The following is a 20,000-nucleotide window of genomic DNA, read 5'->3' as shown; positions in this document are numbered from 1 at the left end:
TCTCTACAAAGGGGTCCCGTAATAATCAGGTCCTTTGTCAGGATGGTAGTGTAGTTAAATGGATTTACATGGGGGTGTATGTGACAAGTGTGATGAATGTGTGTGTAGTGTGATGTTGAATACATCTGTGAGAAGACATACATATCAAATTGTTGAAACTGTATGGCTCCCAGCCCAGAAGTAATATCCACTTCATAGAAGACGATATACACTCAGTGCAAGGAGGAGCAATTGTGTCTATATTGAATTTGCACTCAATACCATTACCCAGTACAATAGGGAAAACTTTGAATACTGTATTAGAAAATTATTTATATTTTCCTGGCTCATTGCCAAACAGTGATATTGTGTGTAAGGGTCCATAAACCAGTTGTATGCATTGCCAGACTGGCATAAGGTGGGAATCAGTACAGACTGATTTCTAGCACATGATAATCCGGCATATACACTTTGATGTAAAATAACATCCAAGTAATTAAGTCTGTAGTAGTATAACATCAGACCGCTGGATTGAATACCGTTGTAATATAACATCCTGTATTCATTGAATGACCCTGACACTTATCCCAGGTGCCACCTGTGTCGTAGTAGTAATTACAGTGAAGAACATTGGTATTGGCTCAGACCCAGAGCCCCTAAAGAAATCACCAACATACATAACAGGCCCCTAAACTACAACCCACAGAGTGAACGGCTGAGCGGGGAGGATAACATATATGTTACCAAATATAATTTGCATGTGAAACCATTGCAAAGTGCTAGAGGAAAGAGTTTGGGATATATATGCTACATCACAGGCTGTATGAACCGAAAGACACCCCCCCCCCCCCCCCCCCCGGCAGCAAGTGTTCTGCATAAGTGAAAGAGACAAAGGGTTTGTAGAAGTTTGAAATGAATGTGACCAACTCCTGCTTGAATCAATAGAAGTTCATGAATGTAGATTGTGTTGAAGGATTTGCTCTTGCAATTTGTGGATTGGCAGCATTTTGTCTGTTCTTGATGTTCAAAACAGTGAGGGATCAGAGAAAAGGATATCCCACTGCTAGAATAGTCTGAAGGAACGACTTTTGATATTGATAGTCTTTCTGAAACTGTAAGATAGATTGTCTGAGATATCTGTCAACAGACTAAGGCCTGTCTGTTTGGAGCTGGGGAGTTTTCCGGAGACTACCCTACGCCCTCTGACCATGGGGTCAGGAAATAGTAAGACAAAAATGCGGGACAGCCCTGAGACGTGGGTCTCTGCCATCAAAATAGTAGAAAGAGCAAAAGGATCTGAGGCTGTGAAGGATTGTAAAAGAATGTTTAAAATGATGGGAGTTGGGTCCTATGGAACATTAGCAGAATGTGATTGGAAAAGATTTATGACAAATTGTGTTGGATGGTTGAAAGACAATAACATGGTGGAAAAAGCCCAAATGTGGTATGAGGTAGCACAGAGAGTGAGTAACACAGAACATAAGAGTATGGAAGCAAATCATGGAATAATGTATGATTTATATGACCCTTTAAGTGAAAAGCTCCTCACTAATGTGTTAACCCCTTTACAACTGCCAAACAGCCCCACAGCAGCAACTGCGCCATCTCCTTATCCTGAAAATAGCAAGAAAGGCAGCTGCTGGACATGTCCACACTGTGGGCAGCAGAACCCCCTCACTGCAGGATATTGTGTCAGTTGTGGTACGCAGCGCCCCACTAGATTGTTTCCGTTAGTATATAGTATCCATACACACAGGGGACCAAAACTAGTAGATGTAGACGGGCAACCAGTACCTGGGGCAGTAGGGGAAATCCAGTCACATGAAGCCACTGTGTATTGCCCCTGGAGCCCGGCTGATTTACTAGCTGTATGTGGCACACTCCCAGACCCACGGAAAACACCCAGCGCTTTCCATAGAAAGCTGCGAGCAGTACATCTAGCTTACCGTGCTACATGGTCAGATATGGAGAGCCTGGTAGAAACAAAGGGAGGGGAAGTGCTCAAAAATCAAATTCAAGCTGCTATTACAAATCCCGTACCAGCAAATAAAACCAATGAGCAATCAGGACTAGAATACCTGAACGCTATGCAGCCCTGGGTAGATGCTACTCAACAGGATCGAACTGATAGTTTTATGTCATTTTCCCAAGATGTTAAACAGTCAGTCCCTGATTATGCCACAACTTTACAGCAGCAGTGGTTAGATCACGGGTATGAAGAAGGTGATGCAAAAGACTTGCGCCTACTAAAAATAACTTTTATGTCCGGTCTTAAGCCGGCAGTACAAGAAGCTGTTAAGAGATCCCGCCCCGACTGGCGTACATGCCAGTTTAATGATTTAGTAAGCATTGCAAAAGGTGCAGAGTTAGATTTAGCTCCTAAAAGAACCCGTCTCGCCCCGATGCAACAAAAGGGGGGCTATAGAGGAAGAGGCAGGGAACAAAAAGACACTTTGAGAACCCAGAGAAGGGATCTTAGCCAGATTACATGCTGGAATTGTGATAAGAAGGGTCATTATTCAGCCCGATGTCCCTCCCGTCCAGTTGAGCCTCCCAATTCTTTGATTGCTGCATAGGAAACTGGCAACCCTGATGTCTCCCTCTGCCCAGTGCTCCCCCCGACAGGTCCATCATTGATGGTGCCTGTTACTTTACCCACCGGGTAAAATACCTCTTTTCTAGTAGACACAGGGGCAGCCAGAACTGTATTACAAACCAAATATGTACCGGCAGAGTTGCTATCACCAGACTATATAGATTGTGAAGGGGTGAGGGAACATCATTTCAGTTACAGTTAACAAAACCATTGCGACTGAATATACATGACACACAATCAATTGTCTCCCGTGTGTTAGTGTCACCACACACTCCCTACAATTTATTGGGGACAGATGTACTCAGTGCCCTGGGAGCAGTATTGGACTTTTCTTCTGGCACACCTACATTAACCTCTGCCATTCCAGAGTCCCTGCTATGCAAACTCCTTAGTATGGCAAGTATGCCGGACACTGAAAAAGCCCCCAGTACCCCTCCCCTTTGGTTGGCAGACATCCTAGAAAAACTATGGGCACAAGATAAGATGGATGTAGGAGTTTTAAATGTGCCGCCTGTACAAGTAAATTTAAAACCAGACATGCAGAACCGTCCTGTATGTATAAAGCAATATCCTCTGAGTCCACAGCAAGACGCTGCTATAGAAAAGGATATTAACTCCTTACTGGAAAACAATCTTATAGTGCCCATAATCTCGCCTTTCAACACTCCTCTTTACCCAGTAAAGAAAAAGACATTGCCAGGTCAACCTGTACAGTACCGGATGGTACATGACCTACGGGCTGTGAATGCTGTGACAATAATTAATACACCACAAGTGCCTAACCCACATACCCTGCTCAACCAGGTCCCCGGCACTGCAGTCTATTTCACAGTTATAGACTTAGCCAATGCTTTCTTCTCCATCCCGCTGGATAAAGAGTGCCAGCAGTATTTTGCATTTACACATAGGGGAAGACAGTATGCTTGGGTAGTGCTGCCACAGGGTGCCGCAAACTCCCCTGATATCTTCTCATGTACCATGAAAGATATTCTGGACACCTGGCAGCCCCCCAATCAGTCCTCAGTTCTACTACAATATGTAGATGATTTGTTACTTTGTAGTGAGAGTCTGGAGAACAGTGAAACAAATTATAAATCACTATTAATGTTCCTAGAAGAAGTTGGCTGTAAAGCAAGCAAGCACAAGTTGCAATTATGTGCCAAAACAGTTGTTTTCCTTGGTCACTGTATTTCCCAAGGTATGAAACACTTAACTCCTGACAGGCTGGAAATCATACAGAAACACCCAGTCCCTAGAAACCCTAAACAATTGAGGACTTTCCTGGGTTTAATAGGGTACTGCAGAGCCTGGATCAGGGATGCCTCTGCTATGATGCAACCATTATATGACTGTCTCACCTCTGACCCATTTGTACTGTCACCTGAGGCAATTGACAATTTTCACTCCCTGAAACTGTCCCTGACTACAAGGCCAGCATTGGGACTTCCTGACTACAATAAGCCATTTACTCTGTTCTGCCATGAACAGGCAGGCCATGCCTCTGGAGTATTAGCCCAAGATCATGGAGGCAAGATGCGACCTCTTGCTTATTACTCCCTTGCTCTGGATCCCATTGTACTAGGATCCCCGGCATGCATACGCGCTGTCTCAGCAGCAGCAGCAGCTTTAGTTGATAAAGCAACAGACATTGTACTCCAACATGACATTATTGTGCAAGTCCCACACGCAGTGCAAGAAATGATGAACACAGTCAAGACAAAACACTTATCAGTTGCAAGACTTACTAAAATTGAACTTACTCTTCTGTCCCCTAATGTGACTATCAAACGTTGTGTTGTTCTGAATCCAGCTACACTCCTGCCCCTAGATTCTGAACAAAAGGAGGGAGGAGTGGGGGGACAGGGACATGGACACCCCCTTATTTTTCAACTATCCACTGATGATGATCTATTTAATTTTGAACATGAACATGACTGTCAAAGTCTAGTGGATATGGAATCAAACGGCATAAACAGTATATTTGATGTTACTCTGATTAACCCTGATGCTGAGTATTTTGTAGATGGATCTCGATATTGGAGCGAAGACAAAGGACATTTCCTCACCGGGTATGCAGTGGTCCACAATGGTAAGGCCGTCATACAACAGTCCCTACCCTCCAGCAGCTCAGCTCAGGAGGCAGAACTAAAAGCACTCGCTGAGGCGTGTAAATTGGGTAAGGGACAGCGTTTCAACATATACACTGACTCCAGATATGCCTTTGGAGTTGCACATGACTTTGGGACAATATGGAGAGCCAGAGGGTTCTTGACCTCGGCAGGTAAACCTATAAAGAATGCAAAAGCAGTAGAAGAACTTTTAGAATCACTGCACATGCCAGACCAAGCAGCTATAGTCAAAGTACAGGCACACACTAATAACAGTGATCTCCTATCAAAAGGTAATGAGTCTGCGGATGCAGCGGCAAAAGACGCTGCTGCTCTCCCTCTGATGATAGTGAAGCCTGTTTTACAACCCATCACAGAGACCCTGTTGCGTGCTTTCCAGGACCAAGCACCCCCTCAAGAGCAAGCAGAATGGGAGGAGAGAGGTGCAGCAATAGGTCTAGGACAGTTGAGGCATCTTAATTCTAAGGTTTGCCTGCCAAGAGCACTATATCCAATGATGTGTGCCCTAGCCCATGGGAAAACACACTGTTCAAAGGGAGCTATGAGCCAGCTAGTGTTACAGACATGGCATGCTCCAGGTTTTCAAAATGCAGCAGCCAAATATACAGAGGGCTGCATGACATGTGCACAACACAACCCTGGTAAAACCACCAAAACACCAGCTAAACACACTCCTAAGTCCTACTACCCCTTTCAGCGATTACAGGTGGACTACATACAACTACCTAAGGTGGGAATGTACCAATATGTACTTGTTTGCACTGATTTATTTTCAGGATGGCCAGAAGCTTTTCCAGTGGCTAAAGCAAATGCAGATACCACAGCAAAGAAACTGATAGCTGAGGTCGTGTGCCGCTATGGAGTACCAGAGACAATTGAAAGTGACAGAGGTACTCACTTTACCCAAGAACTATTGAGGAACATATTAAAAAGCCTTGGGATAGAACAAGCATTTCATACTCCCTATCACCCACAAAGCAGTGGTAAGGTAGAAAGACTAAATGGAACTTTGAAATTAAAAATCCAGAAGGCCATGAATGAAACTTCTTTACCGTGGACACAATGTCTACCCCTGGCTTTATACTCACTCTGTAAGAACCACACCAAGAGGGAAGGATAAACTTTCTCCCTATGAAATATTGTTTGGAAATATGCCAAAGACAGCACTGTATTTTCCTCAGCAGTTACAAAAGCATTATGACAATGACCACATACTTGGCTGCCCTACACAAGCAACTGGAGAGGACACATAAACGAATCCTTTCTTCTATTCCAGATCCAAACTTTCTTTCAGGTACCCACTCACTACGACCTGGAGACTGGGTGGTAACAAAGATACACAACAGGAGCAGTCTGGAACCAAGGTACAGACAAACAGTAGAAGTACAGCCGGCCACCGCCACATCAGTGAAGCTCCAAGGACGAGCCAATTGGATACATGCAAGCAATTGCAAAAAGGTTATCAGCGCAGATGACGTCGCCTCGATCGATGATGTTGCCCCTCGTGGGGACGATGACTCAAGTTCTCAAGGAGGAAGTGGACAATAAATTCATAAAACATCATCAAATTATAACAGCATTAACAAACTTATCTGATTGTTGGATATGTACACACAGTCCCATAAGCTCAAAATCCATGCCATACATGGCTGTGCCCCTTAGTGAGAAAGAACTTCTTAACACTACATGTTGGGATCCCTCAAAGGTAAAGGATAACACAAAAAGGTATACATGGTCTAATAGCAGTGTCCCTTACCCATAGCAGGATGGATGGAGGATCCCTGGTGGCAGGTAAATCTAACCCTGATACCTAGTAAGGCACTGATTCTCACACAAAAGGAAAATGGAAAATGGGTCCCTAAAAATGTCACTAAAACACTGACACTAGGTGAGATCCCCATAAAAGGCATAAAGATAAGTTTCAATAAAACCCAACAGACCTCAGATGTATTTAGACCAAGTCTGGTAGAAAGGTACATACATAATGGTAGTTGGGAATATGGCCATTTCTTCCCTTCAGGAAGTAAGACTGATTGTAAACGTTATCCAGGGTATATGGAAGAAACAGACTTACAAGGGAATGAAACTATGTATTGTGGATGCACAGGAGTGTACCATGGGTCTTTGGGAACAAATTGTCCTTGGTGTGTATTACAGCAGTCTTTTCCCTTAGTTCATTTTGCTCATATGTTAACCCTAGGAAGTATGCAATGGTTTGACCTTCCCCATGATATATATATATAGTGTGCGGACATAATGCATATAAATGGATCCCGCAGACTACCACAGGTACCTGTACCCTAGCTAGGTTACAGTCTGCTACCTGGACATGGGACAAGGATGCACTTCCTTATGATAAAGTACCAAAACATATGCTGTACAAAAGGGAGGGAAAGCAAAAAGCCCACCCATTGGTACACTTACCTTGGCACACCAAGTTAGGATATGCTCTATCTATCTTTGGAGGACCAATTAGAAATGCACTGACGGGACCCTATACCCAAACCTGAACTTGGTGATTGCATTATATTATTAGTAGTGGCCCTATTCACTATTTTGTTTTAAGTTTATAATCAGATAATTCTTAATCTCTGTATTTTAATATGAGAAAAAGGGGGGTTTGTGATGGATGGTCAAATTGCTTATGTTCTCTGTATTAAATTACACTATGAATTATCAAGCAGGATGCCGGATTATGAAGATATGTATTCTCCATTTTGTAATGACCTCTTTCTGGTTCTGCTTAAATCACAAGGGAATAAGTTATTACTTTGTGTTCTTTTTCGTGGCCTTCAATACTGGTAGATAGGAGTGTGAAGGATGATTTATTTGCTTATATTCTCTGTATGAAATTACATTGTGAATTATCAAGCAGGATGCCGAATTACTAAGATATGTATTATGTGAAAGTGATGATAATGTTTAAATGATTTAGTTTCATGCAGCAGCCATCTTGTCTGGAGTTCCCATCTTGGTTTTATTGTAGTGAATAGAAAAGTCATTGTTCCTTTAATACAAGTAATGTTGATTTTGTATGTTTTATCTTTGACCTTGGTTCCCATGTGAAGATGGACAGGGAGTGAGATGGGAGTGAGATGGGGGGATGGCAAGTATGCGTGAGGGAAGGTCTCCCCCCATCTCCACGAGGACATTCTGTCCAAAAGAGAGATAAGAAACCTGTAAAAGCTAATGTGTGAAGAATTATAATGATGTATCTGGGATGTACGTTATGATATGCTTTTTACTGAATAACAAATATTGTTACATTGTCTCTGATTGGTTTACCTCAAGCCTACACCCCTTCTGAATTTCAGTTTAACAGTTTGAGTTTGGTAATAAATCCTTCAGATGAGAATTTTGAACATTATCAGCAGCGTCTGTGTGTTTCTTCTCGTCTCTCGATATATATCGGTGAAATATCCTAATTAGGATTCTGACTAATGGAGTCTGGCCTTGAGAGTCTGTTGGGACTCGTATAAATTTCAGTCTAATATATTTTGAGCGATGGATTTCCACGACAGTAATGGTGCCGATAAAACCGGGGAGATTGCACGTCTGATAAGCTGTCACTGGAGAGGTCTGGCTTTGCATCTGTGAATTACAAAAAAACCGCGGTAGGTAAGGAGCTTATTCTTACACCATTCACACATGTATTGCGTAAGCCTTGGAATCCAGCTGTCAGAACGTCACTTCTATGGACGAGACTCCTTAGTCAGTGGGTTGCAAGATGGATCCAAAAAGGTATGTTGAAGCTTTTTGTGTGATGAGGGATTGCAGGTGTGTACGTGATCTTAAACTGTTGATATGAAAGACATGAGAGAATTTTTGCCAGCAATTACATTGTTAACAGTTGTGAGAAGTGTTTGGAATGCAGTGACGTAGCGCATGGTGGAGAGAAGTCGTAACTCACATGTGAAGTATTTGAAATGCAAAGAGTTGTTTTGGACTGTGAGGAAAAAACAAAACTTCTGCTTGCTGCTTTGTTGTAGTGTTATTTGTTATTTAGTTGTGTAAAATTGTTGAGGATTAATAGTTGTTCTGTTACCCGTTTGTCTGGGATTATAGTTGGGAGGTATTGACTGTTTGTAGGTGAGATAGTTGTGAGTAATATCCTGTAGTACCACAGGGGCTTCAATGTTTAAGTCCTGATAATGTAGAATCCAGTGCAAGGAGAAGCAATTGTGTCTATATTGAATTTGCACTCAATACCATTACCCAGTACAACAGGGAAAACTTTGAATACTGTATTAGAAAATCATTTATATTTTCCTAACGCATTGCCAGCCAGTGATATTGTGTGTAAGGGTCCATAAACCAGTTGTATGCATTGCCAGACTGGCATAAGGTGGGAATCAGTACAGACTGATTTCTAGCACATGATAATCCGGCATATACACTTTGATGTAAAATAACATCCAAGTAATTAAGTCTGTAGTAGTATAACATCAGACCGCTGGATTGAATACCGTTGTAATATAACGTCCTGTATTCATTGAATGACCCTGACACTTATCCCAGGTGCCACATGTGTCGTAGTAGTAATTACAGTGAAGAACATTGGTATTGGATCAGACCCATAGCCCGTAAAGAAATTATCACCAACATACATAACAGGCCCCTAAACTACAATCCACAGAGTGAACGGCTGAGCGGGGAGGATAATATATATATGTTACCAAATATAATTTGCATGTGAAACCATTGCAAAGTGCTAGAGGAAATAGTTTGGGATATATGTTACATCATGGGCTCTATGAACTGAAAGACACACCCCGACAGCAAGTGTTCTGCATAAGTGAAGTGTTACCAACTCCTGCTTGAATCAATGGAGGTTCATGAATGTCGATTGTGTTGAAGAATTTGCTCTTGTAATTGTTGATTGGCAGCATTTTGTCTGTTCTTGATGTTCAATCCAGTGAGGGATCAGAGGATCCTACTGCTAGAATGTTTGGAGGAACGACTTTTGATATCGTATTGGTAAGACAGTCTAGGAGATAGACTGGTCTGAGATATCTGTCGGCAAACGTGGCCTGTTTGTCTGGAGTTGGGGGATTTACCGGAAATCACCCTACTGCTCTCCGACCATGGGGTCAGGAGGAAGTTGGACAAAGATGCTTTGGGGCACTGGTCCCGGCCAACATTAGAATGAGCAAAAGGAGCTGGGGCTTTAATTATAAAGTATGTGAAGGCAAAATAACACACTGAAAAAAATTGTTGAAGAGGCTGGCAAGCTGTAAGAAGGATGTTTGCATGTGATAAAGACAATGGTTTGTGGAAAGTTGAGAAAGGGAGTGGAGTGGCCAGGACAAGGCATAAGTTAAAAGGACAAAGCAGGTGATTACAGGTGGTTACAAGTAAGATGATGTGAGAAAGAACAATTTAAATACAGGTGTAAATTTTCATTGGAAGAGTGAAGAAAACGGAGCAGCCCGGTACATTGCAGTGACTAACGTGGGTCAGAACGGAGGGAGTGTAATGTGTAATGTGATGTGACATCTGTGTGATGTGTGCAATGTAACATGTGTGATGTGATGAGGCATCTGTGTGATGTGTGTAATGTAACATGTCTGAAGTTTGAAACTAATGGCCACAATAAAAGCAGAACTATATTGTATGTTTCCTATTTTTAATAGCAGTAATGTCTAAAAATTTTAGTGTTTTGTGTATGGGGTTAAAATCTGTTCCACTTTTTTTTTCATTTTTTTATGGAACGTGTTTTATTTTCGCGCAGCGCAGTCGTCTGTAACTACACCAAGCGAGAAAAATATTACAGCCGGCTGGATCTGTTTGTAAAAAGATAAAAACTATACTGCAGATTAATGTGTTATAATGTGATAAGATTTAATGTTGGAATGTTTTGATGTTGATTCAAATGTATTAATTTACAGATATTGTGAGACACGGGGTCTTGATGATGTATGTGCCCCCTCTGTTCCCTATTCTTATGTACAGCTTATTGGTTTGCAGTAATTAATATTACCAGATATATTATTTTCTGTGTTATTGAATAACTAATTACATTTGTCTTGTTTTTGTTTTCACACATGAGGCACGTGCTATGGTGCTGCCTAAATGTTATTTTTGAAAATGTGAGATGTTTTACAGGTAAATGGTTGCAGGTCATTTTAAAGATAAAATGTATTTTTGTCAGGAGAAAGTAATCTTTTTTGTTCCAGGCCGTTGTGTATTACAGGGGGTTAAACTAGTGCCCCCCCCCCCCCCCCCCGATAGAGTATCTAATTTCATTATGTTGATATGTAGTTTTGAACCCTGCTACATTACTTTCGCAGAGTCCAAATAGGAGGGAGATAAATGTTGAAGGGACTGATCAGGTAGTTTTGTTTTGTGTTTTATTTTGTTTTGAATTAATGCATTTGGTTCTAGGAGATCTACAAAATGTGTATGAGTTTCAAGGAGTAACCCAGATTAAATGTGTATGAGCTTCAAGGAGTAACCCAGATTAAATGTGTATGACAGTAACCTACATTTTGAGGTTTTTCTGTGTAGATGGTTCCAGATCCTTCCAGAACGGTGAAGCTGTGCTGTAGTCTCCACCTAATATGAGGTATTGTGTAAGAGACCATCCCCCTCCAGCCAATTTACACAGGAGGCTGAGGTGACGTCACTCACAGATGAGTCTTTACAGATTTAGATGGGGAGGAGGCAAAACAAAAAAATTGTTTGAATATTGTTTATTTTTATGCCAGATTTCAGTAACATAATTTGTTTGTTTTTGTATTAATCAGGTATTTACAGGACCTGGTGGGTGGGATTTACAAGTGTTCTGGATTATCAGATAAAACGGAACAATAAAACTCCACCCTTTTGAAATGTTCTATCTATATGTGACATGGGTTTCCAATGTAAATTTGTAATGTAGACTTACTTTATCATATACAGCATGTGTAGAACAGGATACGAGGCACAAGGTAAATTACCCAGAAACCACTCTCACCTTCTTGTTCATCTCAAGGAGCGGAGTTGGAGGTGCTCGCTGAGGCTGTAACCTGGCAGAAGGTAAGACGGCCGACATTTACACTGACTCTAGGTACGCTTTTGGCATCGCCCACAATTATGGGCCCATTGGTAGTAGGAACTTTATTGGATCATTGGGTAAGCCAATTGAGAGAGCAAGAGAAAACAGAACTGACAACAAGGGTATATGCAGCCAGGTATCAGTAAATTGGCTTGTCCCTGGATACAATGATGCCACCACTAGGTTTGTAGCAGCCGGCATGATGTGCGCACGGCATGACATAGGTAAAACAGCAAAGGTACCTGTGAAAAGTGCAGCCCAGCCAGATTAACAGTCCCAGCGACTGCAGAACATACAACTACCCGAGGTAGACGTGTATGACGCGGTGCTCGTGTGTGTAGATCTGTTCTCAGGGGGGGCTGAAGCCCGGCCTGTATTTTCCCCACTGCAGACGTTGTGTGCAAGTGACGGGGGAACAATGTCATCCCAAGTATTGAGCTGATGTTTGTACAATAAGATATCAGCAGTTCTCCAGATGTTATCCCAAAGTTAGTTTGTTTAACAATTGTATTTAAGAAGTGTTGTGGGAATATTAAATATTGAAGTTAAGTTTTATGTAAAGTTCTGGATCAGCCTTAGCATTGGACTAGTAGAGTCATGCGTCAGATAGAAAGGTACAGAAGTGGAATATTCCCATTAGAAAACATTTTTAGTTATTTGTTTTTTGTCGTTGTTATTGTGAAAGGAAAATTCTGTGCAGTGTGTGTGTGTGTGTGTGTGTGTATATATATATATATATATATATATATATATATATATATATATAAAGAAGAAAAATGAGTTTGCATGTATCATTTCTAGTTATTGCTCAATGTGAACGTTTGATGTAAAGATGTTATTTGTTAATGTTTTTCTTCAAATTAATTATTTGATTAAGATCAATTAATGTTTATACAATGAAAAAGTTTGTTCTCCACAGGAAGAGTCCAACTGGGAGCGGAAGGCGTGAGAACCAGATTCTAACAGAATGTGGACGGATAAGGGAACGTGAATCGGTAAGACCCAAGGCACTCTTGATGGCTTTTGCATTGATGGTGTATGACCTCACATATGCCCCAAGACTGCAAGGATCGATTTGGTAAGATCTAATTGGTATGTCCCAGGCTTTACAGCTGTTGCTGCTAAATTCTGTTAGAGCTGTTTGATTTGCCTACAGAACAGTCCTGGCAGACCGGTGCCAACCTTATCATACCCGCCTCCCACGAAGAGAACAGACCTTGAGAGGCCTCCCCATGCAATACAAATTAGAGTAAGAAAAATTGGTTTGTGACATTTGTCAGATAAACATGTGGAATCTGTGTATATTTTGGTGAGCTGGAGATGTTCCAGGCAATCAGCTCAGATCAAGGTACAAATCCTGCTGGAAAGCGTGACACCAAGTGCATATGAAATGTACCCAATAATTACACATCTTCTAGGTGCCATGTCCATTGGAACAGAGAAGTTTTTCTTATATAAAAGGTGTTTGTTTGTTTGATTTAGTTTAAGGGCCTGACATTGTTACGTAGATGTTATCACCAGATTAGTAACAATTGACAAGGGTTGGGGTCCCCCAGCAAGTGGCAGTAAACATGAACTAAAATATTTTTAATACGATGAACTCCATTACTGAGGTGCGGCAGGCGCAGCCGGAGCCAGTACAACGCGTTTGTCATGAACTGACGGCAGTGTCACAATTCCAAGCAGCCGCCCAGACAAGTAAGAAGACAGATGAGCGGAGGGTTTGTGGGGTCACAATAACACCCCACTAATCCGCCTACGTGGGATCTCACACCAGGCTCACAGCATGAGGTGTTGTGTATAGCCCGGTGACGTAAACTTAAAGAGACGGTGTCTGACAGATGAAAAGGACCAAATCAAGTCCTGATGACATCAGCAAAGTTCCAAGTAAAGACCAAAGACCTGAGTGAATCCGTCAGCAGTATCAAGTGTTCTAATCAGAAGACAGGAGAAGAAGAGGACGATGATGTACATGACTTGTCAATACACTGGTGGGACACCATACCCTAACCGGACATTGGTGATGGCATCATATTAGTTGTGGCCCTATTGATATATTGTTTGAGTTTCATAATCATAATATATATAATTTCTGTAATTTAATATGAGAAAAAGGGAGGTTTGTGAAGGATGATTTATTTGCTTATATTCTCTGTATGAAATTACATTGTGAATTATCAAGCAGGAGGCCGAATTACTAAGATATGTATTATGTGAAAGTGATGATAATGTTTAAATGATTTAGTTTCATGCAGCAGCCATCTTGTCTGGAGTTCCCATCTTGGTTTTATTGTAGTGAATAGAAAAGTCATTGTTCCTTTAATACAAGTAATGTTGATTTTGTATGTTTTATCTTTGACCTTGGTTCCCATGTGAAGATGGACAGGGAGTGAGATGGGAGTGAGATGGGGGGATGGCAAGTATGCGTAAGGGAAGGTCTCCCCCCATCTCCACGAGGACATTCTGTCCAAAAGAGAGATAAGAAACCTGTAAAAGCTAATGTGTGAAGAATTATAATGATGTATCTGGGATGTACGTTATGATATGCTTTTTACTGAATAACAAATATTGTTACATTGTCTCTGATTGGTTTACCTCAAGCCTACACCCCTTCTGAATTTCAGTTTAACAGTTTGAGTTTGGTAATAAATCCTTCAGATGAGAATTTTGAACATTATCAGCAGCGTCTGTGTGTTTTCTTCTCGTCTCTCGATATATATCGGTGAAATATCCTAATTAGGATTCTGACTAATGGAGTCTGGCCTTGAGAGTCTGTTGGGACTCGTATAAATTTCAGTCTAATATATTTTGAGCGATGGATTTCCACGACAGGAGTCTGGCAGAACGCCTAGACCTGAAATAATCATCATATTTGTAATTAATTCTCTTCATCTCAGTATTTCACACACATATATGAAATCACCACATACACTTATGAAAACCTCCTACATTTCTATTGTTTGTAGGCCAGGATTTGCAGGTGTTAGAAAGATCACGTGACCTCAGTGGGAAGGTACCCTATGACGTATTTTCAGTCTACGTGTAAAATGTTATGATTGGTTGTTCCATGAGAGGTAACACCCTGGTTAGAGGGTACGCCCTGAGGGTATATTAACCTATGTATCTTGATAATAAATGAGAATATTGATTGAGACAACATATTGCTATTGTCTTTATTGATCTCCCGGTGCACTGCTGATACTTCAATTACCATATTTGAATACCACCTGACAAAGCAGAGGGAGCCCATTAGAGCACCCATCCCAAAAGGTGTTACCTGGAAGGGGTTTCTTCGACAGTTAGTTTGACAGCCTGCCGTTGACCTAAACATTATTGAAAAATTGTTTGCTTACTCTATTAACCCTTTCAGGACCAAGCTCATTTTGGCCTTCAGGACCAGCCCTATTTTATCAAATCTGACATGTGTCACTTTATGTGGTAATAACTCTGGAATGCTTATACCTATCCAAGCGATTCCGAGATTGTTTTCTCGTGACATATTGTACTTTATGTTAGTGAAAAAAATTGGTCGATAAATTTAATATTTATTTGTGAAAAACGCCAAAATTTGGCGAAAATTTGCAAAAAATATGATTTTTCTAAATGTAAATGTATCTGCTTGTAAAACACATAGTAATACCACCCAAAATAGTTACTATTTAACATTTCCCATACGTCTACTTTATGTTTGCATTGTTTTTTGAACGTCCTTTTTTTTTTCGAGGACGTTACAAGGCTTAGAATTTTAGCAGCAATTTCTCACATTTTCAAGAAAATGTCAAAAGGCTTTTTTTTCAGGGACCAGTTCAATTCTGAAGTGGTTTTGAGGGGCCCATATATTTGAAAACCTTAAAAAACACTTTATTTTAAAAACTGCACCCCTCGAAGTATTTAAAACAGCATTCAGAAAGTGTTTTAACCTTTCAGGCGTTTCACAGGAATTAAAGCAATGTAAAGGTGAAATTTACAAATTTTATTTTTTTTGCTGAAATTCATTTGTAATACATTTTTTTCTGTAACACAGAAAGTTTTACCAGAGAAACGCAACTCAATATTTATTGCCCAGGTTCTGCAGTTTTTAGAAATATCCCACATGTGGTCCTAGTGTGGTAATGGACTGAAACACAAACCTCAGAAGCAAAGGAGCAGCTAGAGGATTTTGTGGCCTCCTTTTTATTAGAATAAATTTTAGGTACCATATCAGGTGTAAAGAGGTCTTGTGGTGCCAAAACAGTGGAAATCCCCCAAAAGTGACCCCATTTTGGAAACTACACACCTCAAGGAATGTATCTAGAGCTATAGTTAGCATTTTGACCCCACAGTTTTTTTGCTAAATTTATTTGAATTAGCCTGTAAAAATGAAAATTATTTTTTTTCCTGAAAAACCATAGAATTTTCAATTTTTTACAAGGAAGAAATGAGAAAAAGCACCACAACATTTATAAAGCAATTTCGCCTGATTACGGCAATACCCCATATGTGGTAATAAACTGCTGTATAGACCCACGGCAGGTCTCAGAGGGGTAGGAGCACCATTTGGATTTTGGAGCACAGATTTTGCTGGAATGGTTTTCAGTGCCATGTCGCGTTTGTAACGGACTGGAGGGACCAAAACAGTTGAAACCCCCCAAAAGTGACCCCATTTTGGAAACTACACCCCTCAAGGAATGTATCTAGGGCTATAGTTAGCATTTTGACCCCACAGTTTTTTTGCTAAATTTATTTGAATTAGCCTGTAAAAATGAAAATTTTTTTTTTTCCTGAAAAACCATAGAATTTTCAATTTTTTACAAGGAAGAAATGAGAAAAAGCACCACAACATTTATAAAGCAATTTCCCCTGATTACGGCAATACCCCATATGTGGTAATAAACTGCTGTATAGACCCACGGCAGGTCTCAGAGGGGTAGGAGCACCATTTGGATTTTGGAGCACAGATTTTGCTGGAATGGTTTTCAGTGCCATGTCGCGTTTGTAACGGACTGGAGGGACCAAAACAGTTGAAACCCCCCCAAAGTGACCCCATTTTGGAAAATACACCCCTCAAGGAATGTATCTAGGGCTATAGTTAGCATTTTGACGCCACAGTTTTTTTGCTAAATTTATTTGAATTAGTCTGTAAAAATTAAAATTATTTTTTTTCCTGAAAAAACATAGAATTTTCTAATTTTTACAAGGAATAAAGGAGAAAAAACACCCCAATATTTATAAAGCAATTTCCCCTGATTATGGCAATACCCCATATGTGGTAATAAACTGCTGTATAGACCCACGGCAGGTCTCAGAAGGGTAGGAGCACCATTTGGATTTTGGAGCGCAGATTTTGCTGGAATGGTTTTCAGTGCCGTGTCGCGGTTGTAACGGACTGGAGGGACCAAAACAGTGGAAACCCCCCAAACGTGACCCCTTTTTGGAAACTACACCCCTCAAGGAATATATTGAGTGGTATAGTGAGCATTTTGACCCTACAGATTTTTGCTGAATTTAGTGTAATTAGGTCATGGAAATGAAAATCTACGTTTTTTTTCAAGTAAAATTACGTTTTACCTCAGATTAAAATAGGTAAATAACTAATTTTTTGTACCAGGTATAGGACTTTCTTGATACCTGGTATGGCTGTAGAACCTGATCAGCAAGGTCTACTCCCCCCATGTATTTGTTGTAATCAATGATTGACACAGGCTTTTGCTTTTGGGTAGTAGAACCTCATTCTACAACATCCATTGTTGCATCAGTGTGGATCGAGCTGAGGATAAAAATATCCTTTTTGTCTTTGTATTTTAGGGCAAGCAGCTCTCCGCTGCGAACACCGCCTGACTGCCCCTTTTTGTACTTTTCATTCACCAATGATTGTGAAAACTCCTGGCGGTTTTTACGAATGGTCCCACAAGCCCCTGTGTTCTGTTCGACCAAACTTTTAAAAAGGGGTATGCTTGTGTAGTAGTTGTCCACATACAGGTTATGGCCCTTTTCTAGAAATGGGGTAATAAGCTCCCAAACAATTTTTCCACTTGTCCCTATATAGGGGGGGCATCCTGGTGGGTTTAGTTGGCTATCTTTTCCCTCATAAATGCGAAAAGCTGATGTATACCCTGTTGAACTCTCGCACATTTTATAGAGCTTTATTCCAAATCTTGCTCTTTTAGATGGAATGAATTGTTTGAAGTGCAGTCTCCCTTTGAATTTTACTAGGGACTCATCAATGGAAATGTTTTGCGTGGGGGTGTAAATTAATAAAAATGTGTCTGACAACGCTTTGATGATGGGCCTGATTTTGTAGAGTCGTTCATAATCTGGGGCACTTCTAGGGAGGCACTGACTGTTATCGTTGAAATGCCAAAATCTCATGAGCATTTCATAACGGGCTCTAGGAAGAATGGCAGAAAAGGCAGGGGTGGTTAGAACGGGACGGCTGGACCAGTAAGATCGAATGCTCGGTTTTTTAACAAGCCCCATCGCAAATGTGAGGCCTATAAATTTCTTCATTTCATCAATATCTGTTGGCCTCCATGAATTTTGCCTGGCATAATATGAACGGGGATTCTGAGAGATGAATTGGGAAGCATATACATTAGTTTGGAAAACAATATGTTCCAGCAAATCATTTGTTAGAAATAAGTAAAAAAAATTAATTGGACCAAAACCTTCCACCTCCACATTTGTACCTGGGGTGGCATTAAAGTCAGGGATGAATGGCGCACCAGAATTTGAAGCCTCCCATCTAGTAAATGCTACATCTAGTGGCAAACTCTCTTGTAGGTTGGCATGCGCTTCTTCGCTAAAATGAGGCATGTCACTTGTACTGGGCATCGTGCCCCGATTTGGAGATGTTTCTCCAACAGCCCTCTCTACCTGTCCTGTACTGGTCCTTGTATTTTTTGGCGATGAACCTGAATGACTGCTAGACTCAGAGCTGTCACTTTCGCTAACAGCAAAACCCTCAAAATAGTCTTCGCCATCTGACAAGACACTATCTTCACTGTCAGAGCATAAAAGGGCATACGCCTCCTCTGCAGAATAAAATTGACGGGCCATTTTATTACGTTTATATTTTTATACGTAAAGGTATATAAACGTAAATGGTATGAAGTTCGTTAATTTAATTAGAACAAATTAATTGACTGGCACAGCACTTCCTATCAAATTGATTACGAATATAACTTATACTACCCTAACCGTCACCCTAAATTATTACTAACTATACCGTAATAATTATTATTACTAACTACCCTAACCCTATATCCTACCTAACAAGGCAGATTAATGGGATTGGGGGAAATTGTTATGTGGTGTGTTTTTTCACTGTGTCTTAGGGTATGTGCACACACACTAATTACTTCCTTAATTTACGGACGTATTTCGGCCGCAAGTGCCGGACCGAACACAGTGCAGGGAGCCGGGCTCCAAGCATCATACTTATGTACGATGCTAGGAGTCCCTGCCTCGCTGCAGGACAACTGTCACGTACTGAAAACATGATTACAGTACAGTTGTCCGGCAGCGAGGCAGGGACTCCTAGCGTCGTACATAACTATGATGCTAGGAGCCCGGCTCCCTGCACTGAGTTCGGTCCGGAACTTGCGGCCGAAATACGTCCGTAAATTACGGACGTAATTAGTGTGTGTGCACATACCCTTATACTGTGATATTCACAGATCTGACACTGTCTCTCCTCTGTTTGCTCTCTGACAGAGCAGCAGGGGAGAGACAGTGTTTATATATACTTGGTCCCAGGGAAAGTTTGTTGCTGCAACAAACTTTCCCTGCGATGGCCATGATTTGTTACCATGACCAGGACCTGAACCAATCAGGTCCCGATCATGTCTCCAGGAGCAGAAGCACTGTCTCTCCTCTGTTTGCTCTCTGACAGAAAGCAGAGGGGAGACAGTGTAGGTTACAGGGAAAGTTTGTTGCTACAACAAACTTTCCCTGCGATGGCCATGATTTGTTACCATGACCAGGACCTGAACCTATCAGGTCCCGATCATGTTTACAGGAGCAGAGGCACTGTCTCTCCTCTGTTTGCTCTCTGATAGAACAGCAGAGGGGAGACAGTGTAAGTTACGTGGGAAAGTTTGTTGCTACAACAAACTTTCCCTGCGATGGCCATGATTTGTTACCATGACCAGGACCTGAACCTATCAGGTCCCGATCATGTTTACAGGAGCAGAGGCACTGTCTCTCCTCTGTTTGCTCTCTGATAGAACAGCAGAGGGGAGACAGTGTAAGTTACGTGGGAAAGTTTGTTGCTACAACAAAC

At 41.2% G+C, this 20,000-nt stretch overlaps 1 protein-coding gene across 1 annotated transcript; it reads left to right on the top strand.

The window, feature by feature from the left end:
- Positions 1–2,968: 2,968 nt before the first annotated feature.
- Positions 2,969–14,417, top strand: LOC142749965 (uncharacterized). Its single transcript, XM_075858603.1, has 2 exons — positions 2,969–5,434; positions 5,981–14,417. Exons 1-2 carry the CDS (start codon positions 2,969–2,971, stop codon positions 6,032–6,034), a joined length of 2,520 nt encoding a protein of 839 aa, XP_075714718.1. The 3' UTR covers positions 6,035–14,417.
- The last annotated feature ends 5,583 nt before the right edge of the window (positions 14,418–20,000 follow it).

The sequence above is a fragment of the Rhinoderma darwinii genome, chromosome 3, assembly GCF_050947455.1.
Source record: "Rhinoderma darwinii isolate aRhiDar2 chromosome 3, aRhiDar2.hap1, whole genome shotgun sequence".
Classification (NCBI taxonomy): Eukaryota; Metazoa; Chordata; class Amphibia; order Anura; family Rhinodermatidae; genus Rhinoderma; species Rhinoderma darwinii.
Note: the sequence above shows the minus strand (reverse complement) of the source record. Positions and strands in the feature narration are given on the sequence as shown.

Bases quoted from the DNA above. Each gene is read 5' to 3' on its own strand.
- LOC142749965 (XM_075858603.1), top strand. From the start codon at position 2,969: ATGGCAAGTATGCCGGACACTGAAAAAGCCCCCAGTACCCCTCCCCTT. The intron at 5,435-5,980 runs GTGGGAATGTAC...CTTCTATTCCAG, and splicing joins ACTACATACAACTACCTAAG to ATCCAAACTTTCTTTCAGGT.